General features: G+C 32.7%; 7 protein-coding genes and 4 pseudogenes across 11 annotated transcripts, besides 3 other annotated features; 7 read left to right on the top strand and 4 right to left on the bottom strand.

The window, feature by feature from the left end:
- Window positions 1–472: 472 nt before the first annotated feature.
- TVAGG3_0565940 (uncharacterized protein) lies at window positions 473–1,105 on the bottom strand (the record flags this gene model as incomplete). Its single annotated transcript, XM_051238586.1, has 1 exon — window positions 473–1,105. The coding sequence occupies one exon, from the start codon at window positions 1,103–1,105 to the stop codon at window positions 473–475; it is 633 nt and encodes a 210-aa protein (XP_051096410.1).
- Window positions 1,106–3,976: 2,871 nt separating this feature from the next.
- Window positions 3,977–5,965: a mobile genetic element.
- A 1,083-nt stretch (window positions 5,966–7,048) lies between these two features.
- Window positions 7,049–7,915, bottom strand: TVAGG3_0565960 (glycoprotein 38 family; the record flags this gene model as incomplete). The annotated part of the gene is made up of 1 exon (XM_051238587.1): window positions 7,049–7,915. The coding sequence occupies one exon, from the start codon at window positions 7,913–7,915 to the stop codon at window positions 7,049–7,051; it is 867 nt and encodes a 288-aa protein (XP_051096411.1).
- A 3,396-nt stretch (window positions 7,916–11,311) lies between these two features.
- Window positions 11,312–11,620, bottom strand: TVAGG3_0565970 (uncharacterized protein; the record flags this gene model as incomplete). Its single annotated transcript, XM_001297070.1, has 1 exon — window positions 11,312–11,620. The coding sequence occupies one exon, from the start codon at window positions 11,618–11,620 to the stop codon at window positions 11,312–11,314; it is 309 nt and encodes a 102-aa protein (XP_001297071.1).
- Window positions 11,621–12,311: 691 nt separating this feature from the next.
- Window positions 12,312–12,814, top strand: TVAGG3_0565980 (phage tail repeat-like family; the record flags this gene model as incomplete). The annotated part of the gene is made up of 1 exon (XM_051238588.1): window positions 12,312–12,814. A coding segment is annotated over one exon (503 nt), but the record flags the coding sequence as incomplete, so codon positions are not given.
- Window positions 12,815–13,268: 454 nt separating this feature from the next.
- TVAGG3_0565990 lies at window positions 13,269–13,536 on the top strand (annotated as a pseudogene). Its single transcript has one exon. A coding segment is annotated over exon 1 (268 nt).
- Window positions 13,537–14,007: 471 nt separating this feature from the next.
- On the bottom strand, window positions 14,008–14,743 carry TVAGG3_0566000 (annotated as a pseudogene). The gene has a single exon. A coding segment is annotated over exon 1 (736 nt).
- Window positions 14,744–14,947: 204 nt separating this feature from the next.
- Window positions 14,948–21,121: a mobile genetic element.
- On the top strand, window positions 17,372–17,523 carry TVAGG3_0566020 (uncharacterized protein; the record flags this gene model as incomplete). Its single annotated transcript, XM_051238589.1, has 1 exon — window positions 17,372–17,523. A coding segment is annotated over one exon (152 nt), but the record flags the coding sequence as incomplete, so codon positions are not given.
- Window positions 17,543–18,125, top strand: TVAGG3_0566030 (annotated as a pseudogene). The gene has a single exon. A coding segment is annotated over exon 1 (583 nt).
- On the top strand, window positions 18,261–19,078 carry TVAGG3_0566040 (uncharacterized protein; the record flags this gene model as incomplete). The annotated part of the gene is made up of 1 exon (XM_051238590.1): window positions 18,261–19,078. A coding segment is annotated over one exon (818 nt), but the record flags the coding sequence as incomplete, so codon positions are not given.
- On the top strand, window positions 19,484–20,026 carry TVAGG3_0566050 (uncharacterized protein; the record flags this gene model as incomplete). The annotated part of the gene is made up of 1 exon (XM_051238591.1): window positions 19,484–20,026. The coding sequence occupies one exon, from the start codon at window positions 19,484–19,486 to the stop codon at window positions 20,024–20,026; it is 543 nt and encodes a 180-aa protein (XP_051096415.1).
- Window positions 21,122–22,779: a mobile genetic element.
- Window positions 22,780–24,752: 1,973 nt separating this feature from the next.
- On the top strand, window positions 24,753–25,934 carry TVAGG3_0566070 (annotated as a pseudogene). Its single transcript has one exon. A coding segment is annotated over exon 1 (1,182 nt).
- Window positions 25,935–26,384: the final 450 nt, after the last annotated feature.

The raw sequence follows: 26,384 nt of genomic DNA on the forward strand, positions 1-26,384 counted from the left end.
ATGTGATTTTATAAAATACACAATATAAGGAATCAAAGCTCATGTTACAAGCATTTCACTCGTTTATTCCAAATTATTGATTTCGAGATTACGTCAAATTTAATTTTAAAACCGTCTATAATTCTATTTGCCTGATCTATAGATTATAACGGTGGACTGCATTATTAGGTTTGCTTAAGACAAAGTATTTTAATAACTTGTTTTAAGATATGAGAAACAGACACAACTAATTAAAACATTTTCTGTCAGGTGATACAATAATCAATTGATAATATTATGCTTTTAGTTATAGAAGAAAAATGCTTTTACAAAAAATATAAATATAAAGATCAATGAAGTTAAACATATACACCAGAACCAGAATCTTCTTTCATATCAGAAGAAGATCTATCATTTGATGGTTTCTTACAGAAAATGAAATAGACAATAAGTACAATAATAACAATGCCAAGAAGAACGGCAAATACAATTCCTACAATTTGGCCGCCAGATAATCCTCCCTTAGAAGGAGATGATGTTGGATTTGGTTGTTTCCTGAAACATATTTTGTCTTCTCAAGTTTAATCTCTTTAGAGAAGACATTTGAAGGTGGGTTGTTCATCGGATTGAGCAGTTCTGATCCGAAGTTAGCTTCTTCTGAATCTCTAATTTCATCGATTTTAGGAGCTGGTATGGTAAGTTGATATGTTTTGCCATCATCAGCTAGGAGCTTCTTAGAAGATGTACTCGAACCGCTAGAAACTTCTTTAACATTCTTTTCAGGAAGTGGAATATAACTTTGATCTTCATAGAATTTATATTCGAATTTTCCTGTCCTTTCCTCAAAATGCTTGAATTGAATAATAACAACGATTGGCTCTTCTGCTTTATATGCTTCTTTAACTTCAGAATTATCTGGTGATTCTGTTATGTATGGCGACTGTTTAACATCAATCTTTAATGCTTTTTCTGCTTTTTGTCCAGCAGGATCTTTAATCGATAATTTGACTGTGATTTGTTGGTTATTAGGGATTTCGGATGGAGCTTTGATTGTAAATTGATAAAATCCATCATCATTCTTAGTTAACAAAGCAGGTTCTGGTGTTTGAGAGTTAATTTGATACATCGGAGAAGCCTTTGAGGCATCATCTTCTACTACATCAGCTTTAAATGAAACTGATTAATTGATCAGCTGAATATTTAACATTTTTATCAGAATTCATATCTTTAAAATCTGAAATGGTTGGAGGGGCACAAATTATAATATTATCAATTTTTTGTTCAGAAACAATTGTATGATCAAAAATTAAAGCAACAAATATCGGATCATAGTCGGAGGCTTTGATTGTATCGGGAATTTGCATTGAATATTTATTTTCAGTAAATTGAACATGTAAATTGTATCCAGAAAGAGAATCTGGTTTGGAAGTCTGCCTAGCAGCACGAATCGAATATCCTTGATTTGAACTTGGAAAATCGATTGTGATTGGCAAGACAATTGTATCAGGAATTTTATAATAAACTTTTCAGGAGTTTGAATTAAATTAATAGTTGGATGCTCATGATTGCCAAATATGATTTTAATGAATTCCTCAGATCTTAAATCTGTGGTCACTTAATCTACTGTTTGAGTAGTTGCTATGACGACATGTAAATGTCTTGTAGCGCCACTTACACCACTAACATCTACTGTGATGTATCATTCCTTGCGTGTAATTTGGTCTTCTGTGAATTTCTTAATTTTATCATTATTACCATCAATATCTTGATCTCCAAGAGCAGCTTGGTCATTATCGGTGAAAATGTAGTATACTTTTTTGATGGCTGCTGCAGATTCTGTATCTATCTTGAGCTTGTAACTGCCTGCCTCCTCGATTCTGCTTGCTTGACCTTCATCGGTATTGACAATTGAAGCACCGCTGATTTTTGGATAAATTTTGATTTCCTTTTTGAATTCCTCAGATCTTAAATCTGTGGTCACTTGATCTACTGTTTGAGTAGTTGCTATGACGACATGTAAATGTCTTGTAGCGCCACTTACACCACTAACATCTACTGTGATGTATCATTCCTTGCGTGTAATTTGGTCTTCTGTGAATTTCTTAATTTTATCATTATTACCATCAATATCTTGATCTCCAAGAGCAGCTTGGTCATTATCGGTGAAAATGTAGTATACTTTTTTGATTGTAATGCATGAAAAATAGCGTGACTTCATTTTTGACAGTTTACAAATGTAAAGTGTTGCATCCTTAAAAACTTGAAAATATATACATTCATGAATTATCTTGTATATTAATTGAAAATCCATAAAACCCTAACAATATTTTTTCTTAAAAAAACTATAAAAATATAAATAAAATTAATCGTTAAATAAAAATATTTGATATTAGAATTTTATTGGAAAAATAAAAAACTTAATATTTTAAAGAAATACTTAAATACTTGAATGTTTTAACTTTTACATTATCATATAGACTCTCAAATTATTAGCCATTTTTGTTGGTTCTATGGTCTGCGAGGTACATAGATAGAATCAGTACCTCGCAGACTATAGTTCTCTATATGGCGCCGAAAAATTTTTGGTGAAATGTCGTCGCATTTCACCAAAAATTTTTCGACGCCATAGGAAGAATTGGAGGGTGTGAGATACTATTACATGCTATAGTACTCACACCCTCCAACTCCCAATCAAAATCGCATAAAATTTGCTACTTATCTTCAGATTACCTCCCATTATAAAATATATCATTGCTATCTCATTGTACTATATTTCCACCCGATTGTATTTAAAAATATAAAATTTTTTGATAATATATTTTTATATCTTGAATTTTCAAACAATATATTCACAGATAATATAATGGGAAATCTATCTCAACCTAGCCTTAAAGTACCAAACTCCTGCTTGCATTCTCACTCACAAATATTAAACATCCATCTCCAAAAAACTAAATTCTTCACAATTTTTTTAAAATTGAGAACATAAAAAACGTATGCATTCAATAATTTAAGATACTAACAAATATTAAAAACTTCAAAATATCAGATATTAACGTTTTTCAATTAAAAAAAGATCATTTTGCTTTTCAATTCGAACATAAATCTTAAATATTTTTAATTAATATCTGATTTACAGCATTATTATCCATTTATAAATCTGACAAATAAATGACAAAACCATCAGAAATAGTGTCACTTTTGCCAAAAGTGAAGTCACGCTATTTTTCATGCACAACAGTATACTTTTTTGATGGCTGCTGCAGATTCTGTATCTATCTTGAGCTTGTAACTGCCTGCCTCCTCGATTCTGCTTGCTTGACCTTCATCGGTATTGACAATTGATATATCAGTTACAACTGTTTTATTCTTGATTCTATTTTCTAATCTATTTGAACCTTCTATTAATTTAAATTGTACGAACGTCAATACATTCAGCATTATCTAAAATGATTTCAAAACCTTATCAATTAATTCAATTTTTTTGAATATATTCATTTCATTTATTATTTTAACTATATTGATATAATTTTCAATTGTTCTTTACTTATATATATATATTTAGTGCTATATTTGATATTAATTTCTTTTCAAACATTCATAATAAACATTTTCAATTCAATTCTTTCACTTCAATCCAATATATATATAAAACCATTTAAAAGTGCACATTTAATACTTTTTGATCTAATTAAATTTCTTTTCAAACATTCATAATAAACATTTTCAAAAAAAATTCAATTGCTCATCAAAAACTTCCAAATTGAAAACAATTTAATTAATTTTTTACTAAAATCCTCAATATTGCCCTAATTGTTTGATTAAATTTCCAAATTTTACCGAATTAGATTTTACACTTTTCTGACTTTTTGTCAGGGAACGAAGCGACCCAAAAAATATCGGAAAAGTGTAATTCTCAGTAATATGATTAATTTTTCCATTTAACACCGAACAGCATTTGAATCAAAAATAATCGTATGGCTGAGAATTTAATTTTGGCAAACCCAAATTTTAGCTAAAAGCGACAGGGGAAAAAACGTTTAGTATTAAAAAAGACCGATGAGAGCTTCGTTCGAAATATAGAGGGAACTGAGAATGCGCAACCATTCTCAGGGAATATTGGATGCTATTTCCGTTCCCTCTGTATGGAAAATTGAGGTTTTCAAAGGGAGTTAAAATAATATCAAATTTATACTAATTTACTTCAAAATACAAAAGTATTTGACAGCTAAAATTAGTTACTTTAGCAAGCCTATCAATACCCTTTTACGATTATTGCTACTTTTTCGAAATAAAAGTAAAAACAAATTTATACTAATTTACTTCAAAATACAAAAGTATTTGACAGCTAAAATTAGTTACTTTAGCAAGCCTATCAATACCCTTTTACGATTATTGCTACTTTTTCGAAATAAAAGTAAAAAACAAATTTATACTAATTTACTTCAAAATACAAAAGTATTTGACAGCTAAAATTAGTTACTTTAGCAAGCCTATCAATACCCTTTTACGATTATTGCTACTTTTTCGAAATAAAAGTAAAACAAATTTATACTAATTTACTTCAAAATACAAAGTATTTGACAGCTAAAATTAGTTACTTTAGCAAGCCTATCAATACCCTTTTACGATTATTGCTACTTTTTCGAAATAAAAGTAAAAACAAATTTATACTAATTTACTTCAAAATACAAAAGTATTTGACAGCTAAAATTAGTTACTTTAGCAAGCCTATCAATACCCTTTTACGATTATTGCTACTTTTTCGAAATAAAAGTAAAAACAAATTTATACTAATTTACTTCAAAATACAAAAGTATTTGACAGCTAAAATTAGTTACTTTAGCAAGCCTATCAATACCCTTTTACGATTATTGCTACTTTTTCGAATAAAGTAAAAACAAATTTATACTAATTTACTTCAAAATACAAAAGTATTTGACAGCTAAAATTAGTTACTTTAGCAAGCCTATCAATACCCTTTTACGATTATTGCTACTTTTTCGAAATAAAAGTAAAAACAAATTTATACTAATTTACTTCAAAATACAAAAGTATTTGACAGCTAAAATTAGTTACTTTAGCAAGCCTATCAATACCCTTTTACGATTATTGCTACTTTTTCGAAATAAAGTAAAAACAAATTTATACTAATTTACTTCAAAATACAAAAGTATTTGACAGCTAAAATTAGTTACTTTAGCAAGCCTATCAATACCCTTTTACGATTATTGCTACTTTTTCGAAATAAAGTAAAAACAAATTTATACTAATTTACTTCAAAATACAAAAGTATTTGACAGCTAAAATTAGTTACTTTAGCAAGCCTATCAATACCCTTTTACGATTATTGCTACTTTTTCGAAATATAAAAGTAAAAAAAATTTATACTAATTTACTTCAAATACAAAAGTATTTGAGCTAAAATTAGTTACTTTAGCAAGCCTATCAATACCCTTTTACGATTATTGCTACTTTTTCGAAATAAAAGTAAAAACAAATTTATACTAATTTACTTCAAAATACAAAGTATTTGACAGCTAAAATTAGTTACTTTAGCAAGCCTATCAATACCCTTTTACGATTATTGCTACTTTTTCGAAATAAAATAAATTTATTATCAAAAACCTTTTTTTTCTTAGTAAAAATAAACGAAATTTTTTACCTTATGAACTTTTGATGGAAATATGCAAATTTAAAATAATAAAGAAAGCCGCGAGCGAAGCGATCGGCTTAGTTCGAAGATTTTGATTCAAATCTTTGCTGATCTGTAATTCGCGGAAGCCGCGAGCGAATCGAGCGGCTTAGGTCTAAGATTTTGATTCAAATCTTTGCTTATATTCCTTAAATTCTTTATGAAACTCGCAACAGTTCCATAAAAAATTTTAAATTCTAAACTGTCGAAATTACCGATCGGTAATCACACCCTTCATGGGTGTGTCACTTTTTACAAGTGTGTTACTTTTAGCTAAAATTACCCCTACTCTTTAATTTTTGGAATTCAATATTAAAATTATTCTTCTCTTCGATCAATGATAAATCTAGAAAATCATTTTCAGAAAACTTTCTGAATTCTTCTCCGTTGAAAAGTTTCATGTTATATTATGTATTTCATATTTTCCTAACTATCATATATTTATTTTCAAACAAGAATTAATAATATATTGCAACTAAATTAAATTTTTTCTAAAGATTTTTGACGTTATGTATTTTAAAGAATTCTCAGCAAACATTTATATAAATGATTTTATTTTTGAAGTTTTTGAAGTAAATTACTCGAATGATTCAAATTGGGTATGAAGAATCAGTATTTAGGTTAAGGATCTCGTATGGAGAAAAATCTTCTCCAACTCTAAACTTCAGTTTGGAGACACTTTACAAATTGTAAACTTCAAATTGGCAAAATATATATATAAATATCAGTCATGTTCCTAAATTTAACAAGCTTGTGCTCAAACTTGATATGTAGGAAGTACTTAACATTTAATTAAGAATTGGCAAATTATATCAAGGAATATTTTTGTAATTTCATGAATAATATAAATGAAAGTAATCAACATAGAAATGCGAAAGCAAACTCCCTTAGGCTAAACTGATTTTATTGGGAATCAATGAAAAATATTTTAGATTTAATTTTATCGATGATCTAAGAGAGATATTAATAGATTAGATGAAAACTATAGTAGTTTTATTCGTATTATCAAATAAAGATTATTTTAAATTGAATATGCATAAAAAATCTGTGATATGATATTTTGTGGTAGTGACTAATATCTATAGTTGAAATATAATATAAACTCGCCATAAATGCTGATTAGCATTCAAGAAATTTAATTTTAAAACCGTCTATAATTCTATTTGCCTGATCTATAGATTATAACGGTGGACTGCATTATTAGGTTTGCTTAAGACAAAGTATTTTAATAACTTGTTTTAAGATATGAGAAACAGACACAACTAATTAAAACATTTTCTGTCAGGTGATACAATAATCAATTGATAATATTATGCTTTTAGTTATAGAAGAAAAATGCTTTTACAAAAAATATAAATATAAAGATCAATGAAGTTAAACATATACACCAGAACCAGAATCTTCTTTCATATCAGAAGAAGATCTATCATTTGATGGTTTCTTACAGAAAATGAAATAGACAATAAGTACAATAATAACAATGCCAAGAAGAACGGCAAATACAATTCCTACAATTTGGCCGCCAGATAATCCTCCCTTAGAAGGAGATGATGTTGGATTTGGTTGTTCTCCTGAAACATATTTTGTCTTCTCAAGTTTAATCTCTTTAGAGAAGACATTTGAAGGTGGTTGTTCATCGGATTGAGCAGTTCTGATCCGAAGCTTAGCTTCTTCTGAATCTCTAATTTCATCGATTTTAGGAGCTGGTATGGTAAGTTGATATGTTTTGCCATCATCAGCTAGGAGCTTCTTAGAAGATGTACTCGAACCGCTAGAAATTTCTTTAACATTCTTTTCAGGAAGTGGAATATAACTTTGATCTTCATAGAATTTATATTCGAATTTTCCTGTCCTTTCCTCAAAATGCTTGAATTGAATAATAACAATGATTGGCTCTTCTGCTTTATATGCTTCTTTAACTTCAGAATTATCTGGTGATTCTGTTATGTATGGCGACTGTTTAACATCAATCTTTAATGCTTTTTCTGCTTTTTGTCCAGCAGGATCTTTAATAGATAATTTGACTGTGATTTGTTGGTTATTAGGGATTTCGGATGGAGCTTTGATTGTAAATTGATAAAATCCATCATCATTCTTAGTTAACAAAGCAGGTTCTGGTGTTTGAGAGTTAATTTGATACATCGGAGAAGCCTTTGAGGCATCATCTTCTACTACATCAGCTTTAAATGAAAGATTGATTAATTGATCAGCTGAATATTTAACATTTTTATCAGAATTCATATCTTTAAAATCTGAAATGGTTGGAGGGGCACAAATTATAATATTATCAATTTTTTGTTCAGAAACAATTGAATGATCAAAAATTAAAGCAACAAATATCGGATCATAGTGGAGCTTTGATTGTATCGGGAATTTGCATTGAATATTTATTTTCAGTAAATTGAACATGTAAATTGTATCCAGAAACAGAATCTGGTTTGGAAGTCTGCCTAGCAGCAAGAATCGAATATCCTTGATTTGAACTTGGAAAATCGATTGTGATTGGCAAGACAATTGTATCAGAATTTTATAATAAACTTTTCCAGGAGTTTGAATTAAATTAATAGTTGGATTGTCATGTTTGCCAAATATGATTTTAATGAATTCCTCAGATCTTAAATCTGTGGTCACTTGATCTACTGTTTGAGTAGTTGCTATGACGACATGTAAATGTCTTGTAGCGCCACTTACACCACTAACATCTACTGTGATGTATCCTTCCTTGCGTGTAATTTGGTCTTCTGTGAATTTCTTAATTTTATCATTATTACCATCAATATCTTGATCTCCAAGAGCAGCTTGGTCATTATCGGTGAAAATGTAGTATACTTTTTTGATGGCTGCTGCAGATCCTGTTTCTATCTTGAGCTTGTAACTGCCTGCCTCCTCGATTCTGCTTGCTTGACCTTCATCGGTATTGACAATTGAAGCACCGCTGATTTTTGGATAAATTTTGATTTCCTTTTTGAATTCCTCAGATCTTAAATCTGTGGTCACTTGATCTACTGTTTGAGTAGTTGCTATGACGACATGTAAATGTCTTGTAGCGCCACTTACACCACTAACATCTACTGTGATGTATCCTTCCTTGCGTGTAATTTGGTCTTCTGTGAATTTCTTAATTTTATCATTATTACCATCAATATCTTGATCTCCAAGAGCAGCTTGGTCATTATCGGTGAAAATGTAGTATACTTTTTTGATGGCTGCTGCAGATCCTGTTTCTATCTTGAGCTTGTAACTGCCTGCCTCCTCGATTCTGCTTGCTTGACCTTCATCGGTATTGACAATTGAAGCACCGCTGATTTTTGGATAAATTTTGATTTCCTTTTTGAATTCCTCAGATCTTAAATCTGTGGTCACTTGATCTACTGTTTGAGTAGTTGCTATGACGACATGTAAATGTCTTGTAGCGCCACTTACACCACTAACATCTACTGTGATGTATCCTTCCTTGCGTGTAATTTGGTCTTCTGTGAATTTCTTAATTTTATCATTATTACCATCAATATCTTGATCTCCAAGAGCAGCTTGGTCATTATCGGTGAAAATGTAGTATACTTTTTTGATGGCTGCTGCAGATCCTGTTCTATCTTGAGCTTGTAACTGCCTGCCTCCTCGATTCTGCTTGCTTGACCTTCATCGGTATTGACAATTGAAGCACCGCTGATTTTTGGATAAATTTTGATTTCCTTTTTGAATTCTCAGATCTTAAATCTGTGGTCACTTGATCTACTGTTTGAGTAGTTGCTATGACGACATGTAAATGTCTTGTAGCGCCACTTACACCACTAACATCTACTGTGATGTATCCTTCCTTGCGTGTAATTTGGTCTTCTGTGAATTTCTTAATTTTATCATTATTACCATCAATATCTTGATCTCCAAGAGCAGCTTGGTCATTATCGGTGAAAATGTAGTATACTTTTTTGATGGCTGCTGCAGATCCTGTTTCTATCTTGAGCTTGTAACTGCCTGCCTCCTCGATTCTGCTTGCTTGACCTTCATCGGTATTGACAATTGAAGCACCGCTGATTTTTGGATAAATTTTGATTTCCTTTTTGAATTCCTCAGATCTTAAATCTGTGGTCACTTGATCTACTGTTTGAGTAGTTGCTATGACGACATGTAAATGTCTTGTAGCGCCACTTACACCACTAACATCTACTGTGATGTATCCTTCCTTGCGTGTAATTTGGTCTTCTGTGAATTTCTTAATTTTATCATTATTACCATCAATATCTTGATCTCCAAGAGCAGCTTGGTCATTATCGGTGAAAATGTAGTATACTTTTTTGATGGCTGCTGCAGATCTGTTTCTATCTTGAGCTTGTAACTGCCTGCCTCCTCGATTCTGCTTGCTTGACCTTCATCGGTATTGACAATTGAAGCACCGCTGATTTTTGGATAAATTTTGATTTCCTTTTTGAATTCCTCAGATCTTAAATCTGTGGTCACTTGATCTACTGTTTGAGTAGTTGCTATGACGACATGTAAATGTCTTGTAGCGCCACTTACACCACTAACATCTACTGTGATGTATCCTTCCTTGCGTGTAATTTGGTCTTCTGTGAATTTCTTAATTTTATCATTATTACCATCAATATCTTGATCTCCAAGAGCAGCTTGGTCATTATCGGTGAAAATGTAGTATACTTTTTTGATGGCTGCTGCAGATCCTGTTTCTATCTTGAGCTTGTAACTGCCTGCCTCCTCGATTCTGCTTGCTTGACCTTCATCGGTATTGACAATTGAAGCACCGCTGATTTTTGGATAAATTTTGATTTCCTTTTTGAATTCCTCAGATCTTAAATCTGTGGTCACTTGATCTACTGTTTGAGTAGTTGCTATGACGACATGTAAATGTCTTGTAGCGCCACTTACACCACTAACATCTACTGTGATGTATCTTCCTTGCGTGTAATTTGGTCTTCTGTGAATTTCTTAATTTTATCATTATTACCATCAATATCTTGATCTCCAAGAGCAGCTTGGTCATTATCGGTGAAAATGTAGTATACTTTTTTGATGGCTGCTGCAGATCCTGTTCTATCTTGAGCTTGTAACTGCCTGCCTCCTCGATTCTGCTTGCTTGACCTTCATCGGTATTGACAATTGAAGCACCGCTGATTTTTGGATAAATTTTGATTTCCTTTTTGAATTCCTCAGATCTTAAATCTGTGGTCACTTGATCTACTGTTTGAGTAGTTGCTATGACGACATGTAAATGTCTTGTAGCGCCACTTACACCACTAACATCTACTGTGATGTATCATTCCTTGCGTGTAATTTGGTCTTCTGTGAATTTCTTAATTTTATCATTATTACCATCAATATCTTGATCTCCAAGAGCAGCTTGGTCATTATCGGTGAAAATGTAGTATACTTTTTTGATGGCTGCTGCAGATTCTGTATCTATCTTGAGCTTGTAACTGCCTGCCTCCTCGATTCTGCTTGCTTGACCTTCATCGGTATTGACAATTGAAGCACCGCTGATTTTTGGATAAATTTTGATTTCCTTTTTGAATTCTCAGATCTTAAATCTGTGGTCACTTGATCTACTGTTTGAGTAGTTGCTATGACGACATGTAAATGTCTTGTAGCGCCACTTACACCACTAACATCTACTGTGATGTATCATTCCTTGCGTGTAATTTGGTCTTCTGTGAATTTCTTAATTTTATCATTATTACCATCAATATCTTGATCTCCAAGAGCAGCTTGGTCATTATCGGTGAAAATGTAGTATACTTTTTTGATGGCTGCTGCAGATTCTGTATCTATCTTGAGCTTGTAACTGCCTGCCTCCTCGATTCTGCTTGCTTGACCTTCATCGGTATTGACAATTGATATATCAGTTACAACTGTTTTATTCTTGATTCTATTTTCTAATCTATTTGAACCTTCTATTAATTTAAATTGTACGAACGTCAATACATTCAGCATTATCTAAAATGATTTCAAAACCTTATCAATTAATTCAATTTTTTCTGAATTATTACATTCCATTTCGTATTTTATTTATTTATTTTAACTATATTGATATAATTTTCAATTGTTCTTTCACTTCAATCCAATATATATATAAAAACCATTTAAAAGTGCACATTTAATACTTTTTGATCTAATTAAATTTCTTTTCAAACATTCATAATAAACATTTTCAAAAAAAATTCAATTGCTCATCAAAAACTTCAATCCAATATATATATAAAAACCATTTAAAAGTGCACATTTAATACTTTTTGATCTAATTAAATTTCTTTTCAAACATTCATAATAAACATTTTCAAAAAAAATTCAATTGCTCATCAAAAACTTCCAAATTGAAAACAATTTAATTAATTTTTTACTAAAATCCTCAATATTGCCCTAATTGTTTGATTAAATTAAAAAAAAAGGTAGTGGGGCTTCCAGGCGCGTTGCGCCCTCTAGCCCTGAAGATGTTTAGTCTAAATGAAGTTTTTATTCGGAGGGCTTCCAGGGGCTGCGCCCCTTCTAGCCCTGAAGATGTTTAGTATAAATGAAGTTCTTATATACGGGTCTTCCAGGAGCTTTTCACAAATTATATATGTTTTCATGTTTTGTCACTTTTCTGTCACTTTTCAGGTAAAAACATTTTTATTATTATATATAAATGAATTTTACAAAACCACCGTTACCGTTCTTTGGAAATAAGAGTAAATGTAAAGATATTATATTGAGAGAACTTAAGAAACTACCGAATGGTCTAACATTTGTAGATTTGTTCGGTGGAAGTTTCTATATATCCCATTTATGTCATACAATATTCCCAGACTCAAAGATTATATGCAATGACTTCGACAACTATATGGACCGTCTCAAACATATTCCAGACACAAACAATATATTGAAAGAGTTAAAAGAAAAGATACCTATAGGTAAGATGGAACGTATACCATTAGATAAGAAAAATATTGTGAGAGAGGTTTTGAAAAAAGCAGAATATATAGACTGGGATAGTATATCTGCTAGACTATTATATAGTGGTTCTATAAGAGTTCATGACATTGAAACACTTATGTCAAACGTTTTATATCTTAACTATACAAATGTTTTCAAAGAGAACATAGAAAAATATATTGAGGGTATAGAGTTTGTGAGATGTCGTTGGACAGAGTTGTATGAAAAATATAAAGACAAGGAAAATGTTTTCTTTATAGTGGACCCGCCGTTCTATAACACATGGGATTTTCAATACCAAGTAGACTGGACTTTGAGAGACTCTTTAGAAACTTTAGACGTTATACATAACCATCCATGTTTTACTTTACATCCGATAAAAGTGGTTTGGAAACCGTTATGAGATGGTTAGAGGACATACATGACTATGAGTTTAGATATGACAAGATAGAATATGAGAGAGGTCCTATAAACCGGAGAAAGTGTCATAACAAAGAAATTTTATTAGTAAGTAAATGTGGTTTGAAATAGGACTACTTGTTTTAGGTTTTTTCCATTGTGTCATTTATTTATTTGACGTGGCAGAAAAGTACAGAGAATATGAAGATGAACCAATGCCTGCAAATGTTCAGTATATGTACTCGTAAGAGATATTTTTATCTAATATTAAATGGACGCACAGAACTTAGCGAATGCACAGCAACCTGGACAACCAAACCCAGAGAATATTCCAAATGAAGTTAGAATACAAACTGCAATGGCAAACTATGGTCAAGTGCCAACAGATGTACAAATGCAAACTGCCATGTCAAATGACGCTGCGTTAGGTTTGCCACCATGGTATGCAAATATGAGATGGAAAGAGTTTTATACAAACCCTGAAGTGGGATATAAACAACTTTATGCAGATGACGCGAAACACAGGAGTTGACCCATAATATGTTTTCTACCAGAGGAGAAACAGAATGTATGAGCTCCAGTTAAAGAATGCTATGGAACTCAACAGGAAACGTAGAGACTAGGCGGACATTAGATTTTTACACGTAGTAAATGGGTTTCTTCAGTAGTATTGGAAACTTCTTCAGAAGAGTTGGAAGAGGTATATGGAATGGAATAAAATCTGTCGGAAAGAGGAATGGAACGGTGTCAAAAATATTGGTAAAAGAGTAGGTCAGTTCGTTGGTATTATACCTAAAGACCCTGAACCAGAAGAACAAGCTCCTGTTATACAACAGCCTGAACCTGCACCACAGTCTAGTTGGCAACCAAATCCAACACCTCAACCGTATTAAAAAAATTAATTTTTTACCGTTCGATAGTAGTTGTATATGAAACTAAGTTCTAAGTAAAACGCATGGTATAATGGAATTATTCTTTTTCTTCCATCTGTAGTAAACCATACTTGAAAGTCTGAAATACTTCCACTTGGTGGTTCGTATAACTTTGTAGGTTTTTCGTAAAAATCATTCATCAGACATAAGAAAGAGTTTTGCGCACCAGAAAATGAAGCATGAACAATAATAGCATCTGGGTCGAAAATATTTTCATATGTTCCATTAGGGTTTTCGACTTCATAAAAGTCCGGGTGTACTGGATATGCTGCAGGCTGATTTAACATCCTCATAAATCTATACCATGCCAAGTTGTTATATTTTGTAGAAATATAAACGTTTTCTCCAAGGTCTTCTATTCTATTGATTTTAACAGTTGCATTTTTCCTGTCATAAATAATATCGAGATGGTATTCTCCTTCGTCAATGTTATACTGGTTTGCATATTCGAGATAGATATCGTTTATTTTTTCTTGAAAAGCTTGAAGAGTTGTTTCTAAGTTTACAAGCAAACTAACTTGTAAAAGTTTTCCCTGTTCAATTTCTCATACATACGTTTTTCTTTGTTATAGTATCGAACTTCAAAACCGACCGTAAATGGGAAACCATGTATGGCTTCTGAAATGAACTTCATTCTACGAAAGCCAATAGCTTTTGTGACAGATGGGTCTCTTAACCATCTTAATGGGTAGTCAAAACGATAGCCTTCATGCTTTACGGTCTCTGTCTCAAACTTTTGACCGACATTAGTAAAAAGTTCATCTAATGGTTTAGTTGTAGCAACTCTTGAATTTTCTTTTTCTATTGAAAGCATATTTTATCTAGAATAAAAATGTCGAAAGATATTGCTTCCATAAGAGAAATACAACACAACCGACAACTCATTATGCAAGCTCTAAATAAGAACACAACAAACTTTTCAAACTATTCTAAGATATCTGAGTCATTGAAAGAAGGAAACTTAAAACTGACATTAAACCCAATGACAGATGAGTTTCTATTTCAAGACAAGAAGAACAATACTGTCTGTATAAATCCAACAAAAGGAACTTTAAACGAGAAACCTATATCTGAACTTCTTTTGAAAGCAGATGTTGACAACAAAGCTGACAAAGAATATGTCATTGAAAAAGTTCAAGAAGAACATGACAGAGCAGATGCAACATATGCAACAAAAGAGGATGTTGAAAATAAAGCTGACAAAGAAACTGTAGATATGTTGGCACAAACGGTTTCAAGTCATACCAGAGGTTTAATGGAAGATAGTGTCCATTTGCAAAGACTTGACATAGATGTTTCAAATAAAGCCGACAAGAACCATACACATAACATCTCTGACGTAAATGAACTTCAAGAAAAGTTAGATGACAAAGCTGACAAGAACCATACACATAAATCCTTCACTACTGTTAGAGCAGACGACATAATATTGAACTTTGACCTTGGTTCAAATGCACCTTTAGAGAATCCGAGTACAAGCGTAAAAGATACTCTTAACAATTTAGATAAGAGTTGCAGGAATATTGAAGATCATGCCAGAAACTTTGAAGCATATGAACTACCAGCAATGTTAGATAAGAAAGCAGACAAAACAGAGCTTCAAACATTAAAGACAGAAATACTTCAAACATTATATCCTATAGGTTCTATTTATACGTCAATGAACTCAACAAATCCAGAAGTAGTACTTGGTTTTGGAACTTGGACTCAAATAGTCGACAGGTTTTTGTATTGTGCAAACTCTTCAAAGGAAACAGGTGGAAGTAAAACGATTTCAGGTGAAAATTTACCTGCACACAGTCACTACATAGATTTAAGTACATCTCAAGCAGGTTGGCATAAGCATAGATATTGGGATTGGTCAGGAATGACAAAAGGTAAAGGATATGATGTTAAAGACAACGTTCAGTTTGCTATAAATTGTTACTGGAGTAACACTGAGGGAGGAGGAAACCATACACATCGCGTTTCAGGATATACACAAACAACGGGACAAAGTAAAGACTACATGCCACCTTACATGACAGTTTACGCATGGTATAGAAATGCTTAGTCGTCATTTTCAACTTCTTTAGCATATTCGTCAGGAGTTGTCTTATATTTGTTAGGAACTGTCTTTGAAAGTATACCACCTTGAACTTTGACAAGTTTGAAACGAGGTCTGACAATAGTAGTTTTATCTTCTGCTTGCAGTGTGTACATTTTGCCATGTTTGCCTAAAACTTCATAATATTCTCTTGTATACTTTCTTCTATTTTTACGAACACGAACGTGAGTACCTGTCGGGTTCCCATTGTTGTCATAGTCAATAGTATTTTCATATGGGTCGCGTTTAGGTATTTCTATTTTTACTTTGTCACCTTTCTGAAGTTTGAAGCCCGGCATTCTTTCTTGTTTGTCTCTTTTGACTAAATTGTTAAATATATAGTCTTTCTCTAAGTCAGGGTTGTTTTTCATTTCTTCAGGGGAGTGGTTTTCCCAAACCTTTTTGTTTACGGGTATTGTAAATATTTAAAACTTGTCTCATCTTTGCCATGGAGAAGTGTCTATATTTGTCGTCATATGACATTTCATTGCTTCACCACCTTGTGGTTGGTTTAAGTCTCTTAACATTTTTATACAACCGTCAATGACACCAAGAGCAGAATGGTTTTGGTCGACAATGAAATATTGGTTTACATTTTTTGAACGCAGATAGTTTTTAATATCGTCTGATTTGAAAGAACTTTCACAGTCAGATGTCAGTTTTGTTGGATGGTATTTGTCAACGAATATTGTCAAAGCTGCTAAGATATCTAAAATAGCTTTGGACTGTAATGGTATGGCTTCACAGTATCTTGTGTTTTGACCGACAAATATTAGCCAATATGGTGGTCCATCTTCTCTATACCTCGGAATGTTTTCCAAGATATCCATAAACCAAGCATTTGGTGTTGAACTAAAGATTTTTATCATGAGTGCTTTCTTTGTTGCCTTAGAACATAGGGGTCCTTGTTTGAATTCGTCATTTTTTAACCCATAAGAAATGGGTTTATTTGGCGCATTAGCAGGAGTTGCATCCAGATTTTTGCCCGCAGTGGGAACAATAGCCAGAGGTGTATTTGGAGTTGGAAGGAAGATTTTGAGTACATTAGTATACTGAAAGAGAAAGCACAACCTATTATACAAACTGTACAGAAAGGTTGGGATGTAGCACGAGATGCAACAAATCTATTCCAAATCCTGAAACAGAGGAAAAGTTCAAGGATGGATGGACAATGTAGGAAGACAAGCAGAAACTATTATAACAAAGCAAATGACTACTATAACCAAGCAGGACACTATATGGACCAAGGTGAAAGATTCTTTAACAGAGGATATAACCATGCACAACAGTGGGTAAACAATAACCAACCTCAACCGCCTCAAACGTGGGGAATGTAAATTTTTTTACTGAGATGAAATGAACAATACAGCATTGAGACAAATGGGTTCAAGATGGATTTGTCGGCTTCCAGCAGTTACACCACGTGTTTGTCAAGTTCTTCCTATACCTCAAGAAGTTTTAGACGACTTAAAAAACCTCAACAACCAGTTGAAAACAAACCAAACTAAAATTTTTTACTGAGATGAAATGACCGAAGAAGTTGAAACGGTAGATTTGACACCACAAACAAAAAGTTCAGAACCATTGTCAAAACCTGTCAAAGAACTTACAGATGAAGAGAAAAATTCAATAATAGAAAGTGCCAGGTCTGGAAATACAAACCCTAACTACAAAGTCACTTTTCATAAAATGGAACGGCTAGTATCTCAAAAAGAAACAGACTCTCACAAATAAAATATTGAAGTCTGAAGGAGCTTTCGAGACAACAGATGGAAAAGTTTACTTCACTGACCAACAGTTCATTATAGAACATCTCATTGACTTAGAGTCGAAATATTCTAAACTTTACAACAAACACAAAAAGTTGAAAGGAAAACAAAAACAAATGGCATATGATATTTATGAAGATGTTGACGACACAACTGTTCCTGCAAGTGAAGTAAAGTCAGAGGAACCGAAAGGTGACGAAAAACCGATAGAAGAAGAAAAACCAAAAACTGAAGATAAACCAAAACCAAAGTTTAGTTTCCAAACTAAACCAAGTCAACCTTCATTAGCTGGTATGGGTTGGTGTCAAAGACTTATGGCAGCAGGCGGTTATGTAAAGTAAAGAAAAAATATTTTTTTATTTTTATTTGAAATGTACGCTGAGTTTGTTGGAGAAGACCGTTGGGAAACTTGTTTGTTAGATGAGAAATATGAAATGGCATACCATTTTAAAACAATATATTTTTACATATATTAAATGCTTCAGGTTGAAAAACAAAGAACAAAAGTAGCAGATACAAAACCGTTAGACTATATCTTTACAAATGCTGGTAGGACTATTTCAGATGAAGAAATTTCATCCGGAGCATACAGGTTTGACTATCCAATTCGTTGGCTTCAAAGTCCTTCAGATGCAAAGGCAATAGGATTTAGAAGAGTTTTGTTTTCAAATAGAACTAACGCATTTATGTTCGCAGTATATTTTCATGGGCAGTATAAAGGTTCTGATGGTCTAATAGACAAATTTGACGAAATGAAAATCTTTACAATTCGTTCAGACGAAAGTCTTGAAAAAACTCTAAATGACTTTCAAACTCAAATGAACAAATATTATTGGGAATTTCAAGAAAAATACGACTCTTTACTAAATGGAACATACTATCTGAAACTAGAATATGACAAGATGAACTCCACCGTTTCATTTCAAAAGATTGAAATTAACCCTCCAAGAGATACAGAGTTTTTATTTTGGAAAGTAGAAAAACGTTCTTGGGCACAATTTCTTCGGTTACTAAACCAGAACGAACCATTACCACCAGATGGTCCATTTAAATTTATACTTCCACCAGCAGATTTGACAGTTTATAGAAACGTGTTTGACCCTCAAAATGTTATGTGTCATGCAAGTTTCAGTTCAAGCAACAATAGTTTTCTATGTATTGGTAAGGACTTTTATGACTTTGCTTCTAAATTCTACGAACCACCTAGTAACAGTTTCTCTGACTTTCAAGTTTGGTTCACAACAAATGGTGTGCAACATATTATTCCATTGTACTATGACTTTTATCTCGAATTGTCTTTCATATATAACTACGGAAAAGTGCTGAAAAAGTATTGAAAAATAAAGTTTAGGGTAGATGGTTAGATCTAACCTCATTTCTACCCTCATTTCTACCCTCTTGAATTTTCATGAATTTCCTTAAGATAGAAAAAATATATTTTAGGTGAAGAGGTGAGATCTCACCCGTTTTTTCACCTGTTTTTTCACCCTCTTGAATTTTCATGAATTTCCTTAAGATAAAAAAAATAAAGTTAGTTTTTTTAAAAAAAATATTTTTTATTTTGTATGTAAGAACAGAAATGTCAGTCGAAGCAAAAACGTTCACGAACAAATCTAATGGCGAAACATTCACAAAAGGCACTTATAACGGTATTGAAGTCTTACGTAGAGACAAGGATGGTTATATAAATGCAACAAATATGTGTCAGCAGTTTAGGAAAGACTTTAGAAAGTTGTTGGAAAATAAGTCCTGGGAAGAGTATTATAAGGCATTTTGTGAAGAATATACCAACCGCCGGAATTCCGGCGGTTGGTTTTTATACAAAATTCATGCAGGAATTCCTGATGAAATCAGACAGGTTAGAGGAACGTATGTAGACCCAAGACTTCTAAACTATATAGCAATGTGGGCTTCTCCAAAATATTGTATAGCAGTTGGAAAAATTATGGACTCCATAGACAAGAAAGTTCATGAGAAATTAGATGAAGAAGAACTTGAAGATACAGTAGAGAATGCTAAACCTTTGTTCGAACAAGAAGTTAGAAAAATGTGCGAAAAACAAATAGAACATGAACGTGAGATATGTTATGGTTATAGAGATTCTCCATACGAACTAGACCAATGGGAACAAGAAGATTTAAAGAGAGAATTTAGAGAATATGAACTCGCTAAAATTTCATTAGAAGCTGCAGAAAAGAAGTTAAAAGTTTGGGGTCGTTTTGTACAAAAATATTGTGAGTAAATGAACCATTTATTTTTGTCATAAAGACGCAAAGCGGCGGGGCATAGCCCATGACCAAAAATATATTTTAGGTGAAGAGGTGAGATCTAACCTGTTTTCTACCCTCATTTCTACCATCGTAGAAAACTCTCGAAATTCATGAGTTTTGTGTGTTTCCTTAAGATAGAAAAAATAAAAAATACTTTTAGGGTAGATGGTTAGATCTAACCTCATTTCTACCCTCATTTCTACCCTCATTTCTACCCTCATTTCTACCATCGTAGAAAACTCTCGAAATTCATGAGTTTTGTGTGTTTCCTTAAGATAGAAAAAATAAAAAATACTTTTAGGGTAGATGGTTAGATCTAACCTCATTTCTACCCTCATTTCTACCCTCATTTCTACCCTCATTTCTACCATCGTAGAAAACTCTCGAAATTCATGAGTTTTGTGTGTTTCCTTAAGATAGAAAAAATAAAAAATACTTTTAGGGTAGATGGTTAGATCTAACCTCATTTCTACCCTCATTTCTACCCTCATTTCTACCCTCATTTCTACCATCGTAGAAAACTCTCGAAATTCATGAGTTTTGTGTGTTTCCTTAAGATAGAAAAAATAAAAAATACTTTTAGGGTAGATGGTTAGATCTAACCTCATTTCTACCCTCATTTCTACCCTCGTAGAAAACTCATGAAAACAATTTATTTTTGACACTTTCACAAAAAACATAAAAAATAAAGTTAGTTTTTTTAAAAAAATATTTTTTATTTTTATTGTAAGAACATGTTAGCAACAACAGCACCAAACTCGTTAGTCATGAACCCAACTTCAATGTTAGTAGAAATGAAAAGCTTCATTCCTTCTTCATATACTTTCGAAACAGAAATCCAGAAGATAAAGCAGGAACTTCTCCAAGGAGATTTAGACTGTAGTGCGAAAGATGAAACAAATGAAGAATATCTTTATGAAATGCAGGATATTATTGACCATTTACCTAAACTTCCTGAAATACAACAACAAAAGCTTACTATTCCAGAATTCGATGAAATAGAAGTCAAAGCAACCGACTCAGTTGAAATTAAGAAGTTCATACGTAAGGTTAACTATGAGTTTCTTGAAACAATAAGAATTACCGAAAAAGTGACAAAACATCAAAAACAGGGAGGGGGTCTCAATTTTTATTACTTATATTATTTTACAATATTTATATAAATACTCTTTATAATATATTTTACTATAAAATTATACCTCAAATTCAAATATTTAAAATATTATTTACATAATTATCTCAAAATTATATTTTTATATATTATTTTTCATATGTATAAATCATATAATCTATATCTATGCAAATCTCATCTAAATTTTTTTGAAACAAACCGCTACCATTTTATAATGGTCCATCTTAAATTCATCATAAATTCTGGTACATGTTAGTACCAGAGTCTTCAAATCTCAAACACTCTGGTACCAACATGTACCAGACGCGAGTTTCCAATGCCCTCGTACGATTTTCTATTAAGATCTTCTTGAATGAGAAGGTCTCATAGAAACTCGTACGAGGGCTTCTCTTTTAAATACTCTGGTACCTGCTGGTATCGGAGTCGACTTTACAGCCCTTTCCCCAATTTTGAAGCTGGGGAAAGTTTTCAAGCAATGAAAGGGAAGCTCTCGCTATGAGGTGAAAATCTAGAATTTTTACCTCATAGCGAGTAATCCTTTGTTAATTGCTTGAAAACTTTCTTCAAATTATCAAAATTTCGAGGAAAGTTTCCTTGCTTCAAAGTAGAGATGGAGCCCTTTGAGCCACTGCATATAGGTCAGTGACTCAAAATACTCCATCTCTACTAGAAATCGCCAAAATTTGGGTCGCAATCTTTGAAATGCGACGCAAGTTTGGGCAATTTCGCGAGGGACTTGCTCCATTTGGTGCATAGATTCACACTCTATGCACCAGATGGAACAATTCTTTCGCTGACAGCGGGAAACTTTGTCTGAATAGTTTAACATTCAGACAAAGTTTCCCGCTGTCAGAGAGGGAATGGAAGGGTAAGAGGTATATATTCATAATGTATACCTCTTACTCTTCCATTCCCTCAAGAAAGTTCAAAAACTTGGGTGCAATCAGTTCTGATTGCACCCAAGTTTTTGAACTTTATATAAGGAATTGTTGGCTATGATGTACTGATTCATGAATCAGTACATCATAGCCAACAATTCCTTCGCAAACAGTGGGAAAATTTGTCTGAATAGTTTAACATTCAGACAAAATTTCCCGCTGTCAGGGAGGGAATTAGAGGGTGGGAGATATATAGATAGACTATAAATCTCTCACCCTTTAATTCCCTCAAGAAAGTTCAAAAACTTGGGTGCAATCAGTTCTGATTGCACCCAAGTTTTTGAATTTTGTATAAGGAATTGTTGGCTATGATGTGGATAGCCGCTGCCAGACCAAATGAATTAACCGTTGTGAATAACGTTTCTGAATCTTTATTTAAAAAGATAAAATATCACGATTTTGGCTGCGTTAAAAATCAAAGAATTGATGTTTTTGTCAAAAATCTTTTAGAAGAAGTTGCACCCAATTACTTTTATCGTATTAAAAACAATTTACTTCAAACAGGTTTTATTCCTTCAATTAGAATTCGCGAGCCTCGATTGACAGATTATAAAACAAAATTGAAAAGAGAAGTTCAATCACGTTTATACCAAGTATTAAATTTTGTTCAGAATCAAGAAGCCAATTTGAATCCATTAAGATTTTTATTGGAAAAAAAAAAAAAAAAAAAAAAAAAAAAAAAAAAAAAAAAAAAAAAAAAAAAAAAGGTAGTGGGGCTTCCAGGCACTTCGTGCCTTCTAGCCCTGAGGATGAATGAGTATAATGAAGTTTTTATATATACGGGTCTTCCAGGAGCTTTTCACAAATTATATATGTTTTCATGTTTTGTCATGATTTCATCGTAAATGTTTTGTCAAGACTTCTTCTTCATAAATGTTTTGTCAAGACTTCTTCGTAAATGTTTTGTCATGATTTCATCGTAAATGTTTTGTCAAGACTTCTTCGTAAATGTTTTGTCAAGACTTCTTCATCGTAAATGTTTTGTCAAGACTTCTTCGTAAAATCAGACAAAAATAATGTTTATGTTAGAATGTTAGATCTAACACGTTTTCTAACATGTTTTCTAACATCGTAGAAAACTCATGATTTCATCGTAAATGTTTTGTCAAGACTTCTTCGTAATGAGCGTAAATGACCCAAAAATAATGTTTATGTTAGAATGTTAGATCTAACACGTTTTCTAACATGTTTTCTAACATCGTAGAAAACTCATGATTTCATCGTAAATGTTTTGTCAAGACTTCTTCATCGTAAATGTTTTGTCAAGACTTCTTCATCGTAAATGTTTTGTCAAGACTTCTTCGTAAAATCAGACAAAAATAATGTTTATGTTAGAATGTTAGATCTAACCTCTTTTCTAACCTCTTTTCTAACCTCATGAATTTTCATGAACTTTCTTTACAAAGTCTTTACGATGAAGAACTTTACAAAGTCTCAACAAAACATTGACAAGAAAGTTCATGAGAAAGACTTTACAAAGTCTTTACGATGAAGAACTTTACGAAGAAATCTCAACAAAGTCTTTACGAAGAAGTCTTGACAAAACATTTACGATGAAATCATGAAAATTCAAGAGGGTAGAAAACATGTTAGAAAAGAGGTTAGATCTAACATTCTAACATAAACATTATTTTTATTGAATTCCGTATGAAATTTCATGAGTTTTGTATGTTTTAGACCATGTTAGAAAAGAGGTTAGAAAAGAGGTTAGATCTAACATTCTAACATAAACATTATTTTTATTGAATTCCGTATGAAATTTCATGAGTTTTGTATGTTTTAGACCATGTTAGAAAAGAGGTTAGAAAAGAGGTTAGATCTAACATTCTAACATAAACATTATTTTTATTGAATTCCGTATGAAATTTCATGAGTTTTGTATGTTTTAGACCATGTTAGAAAACATGTTAGAAAACATGTTAGATCTAACATTCTAACATAAACATTATTTTTGGGTCATTTACACTCATTACGATGAAGAAGTCTTGACAAAGTCTTTACTGAAAAAGTGTCATATAAACATCTGTCAAAAGCCGCTTTTTAACTTCACTTAAAATGCCACGTAAGCTACGTAAGAATATACGTAAGAGGAAGAGAGCATTGAAACATCCAATAGTAAAACTGACACCACAACAACAGTTGCAACAACAAATGCTGAATGACCCCACTATGTTGCAAAAATGTCAAGCAACCCTATGCTTTTAAACCGAGTCATTGGTGCACAGAGTGGAGGTTTAAGAGCGGCACTTTTAGCGAAAATGGCAGGCTATGGTGGAGCTGCAGACGGAACAGCTTATAACCCTCAAAGTCAAATGAATTTGAGTTCACTCAAAAATCAAATAACAGATGTCAAAAAAGTCAAACATAGACATACAGAAGCAAATAAGTGAAAACGAAAAGAAACTAGAATATGACAGACACACAAGAAACTCAATGAGTTAAACGTAGAGAAAAAGAAGAAAGAAGAACAACTGAAAGAACTAAGTACAGAGGAATATGCGAAAAAAGTGTCAGAAAAAGCAGAAAGTAGCAAAAATGGAACAAGATGTTATAAATTTGAAAAACCATACTACTCAATATAAAGTACTGAAAGATGAAGAAATAAAACAAAAAGCCCTGAAGACATATATGGATAGCGATGAGTATAAAAAAGAAGTTGAAGCAAATGTAAAGGCAGAAAAACTTTACAGTTGCAAAACCAAACCGTACAGTATGAAACTTAGCACAAGAAAGTAAAAATAACGACGCAGCCATGCAAAAGGCAATGAAAAGCGCAGAATATATAAAAGCTAACAATGACTGGTTAGATGCCCAAGCCAACGCTAAAGCAGCCCAGCTTATAGGGTCAATAAGGACAAAAATACAAGCGGATGAAGACAGTTCAAATGAAGCTTTAACAAATGCTGACTTTAAGAACGCCTTCGAAGCTCTTCATAGTAAGGTGAAACAAGTGAACGACTTCTCATCTGGAAAGAAACTGAAGTCTGAAGGTTTCGACAAAGAGTTAAGAGAAGTAGCACAAAATATGACGAAAATAACAGATGCAGCAACGAGACAGGCGGTTCAAAGTGCTATGACGCCGTTAGAGCAACTGTTGTGGAAAGTCAAGAAAAAGAGTTACAACAGACCAAAACAGACCTAGTAAATGCTTTCTTAAGAACGAAAAGTCAGGTAGGACATTACGCTGCAGATGGAACATATGTGCCAGCTGGTGGAACTTATATACCACCAAACCCTCCAAGAGAAGCACCTGCACCAGACTACCTAGAACATTTACATCGTCACATGGACACAGACACAGGCATGCACAACAACCAGCACAACAACCACCTCCACAACCAGCACAACAACCAACACAACAACCAGCACAGCAACCAACAGTTCAAAACCCTGCACAACAACAACCACAAACAGAGCAAGGACATAAAAGAAGTAGAGAACAAGGAAACCAAGAATTCTTAAAAATGCTTAAAGAAGAGTGTGGTTTCCCAGATACTGTTGACTTTAGTGACAGATATAAAGAAGCTATTAGAAAGTTCAAGGATGGAAATACTGACCGAACCTATTTAGCTTTATGGCTCAGCACCAAAACGGATATAATCTCAAACCTGGAAAATACAAGCTCGCTAAGGGATATGATTTAATAGCATATCATCCAAATGACATGGATGAATTTACTCCGAGATATTTGATGTCAGAGCTAAATGACAATTCAACTTTCGTCATGAAACGCGTAAAAAAATAGAGACGGAACGAAAGAACAAAAGCTTATGAATGCGGATGACGTAGATAGGGAAATTGTTGAAAACGGTCTCGGAATATATGAAATGCCAGCAGATGAGGTACAAGAAACTCCACAGGAAGAAGTTCAGATACAACCAGACATGGAAGAAATAGTTCAGCAACAACAGCTAGAAGAGCCTGAAGGAAACGAACAAGTCCTTCCTTTGGAAACTAACTTCACAGAACTAGATGAAGATTTGGAACAGCCGAAAATCTGACCCTCAACAAGAGTATGCGGAGAATATGGAATATTTCCAAGAGTCTAAAAAAATTCGGCTGACATAGTAGAAGAATATCGAAAAATGTTTGCCGACATACAAAAGACTCCAACATCAGATGAAAATATCCAGCATAGAATGGAAGAACTGAAAAAAATGTACACAAATACAACAACCCTTTTTACTTACGAGCATTTAACGTTCAATCTTTGGCTGAACTCGTGAAAATAAAAGGTTAAATTTCAAGAAAACATATAGA

Source organism: Trichomonas vaginalis, chromosome II (assembly GCF_026262505.1).
Source record: "Trichomonas vaginalis G3 chromosome II, whole genome shotgun sequence".
NCBI classification, from domain to species: Eukaryota; Parabasalia; order Trichomonadida; family Trichomonadidae; genus Trichomonas; species Trichomonas vaginalis.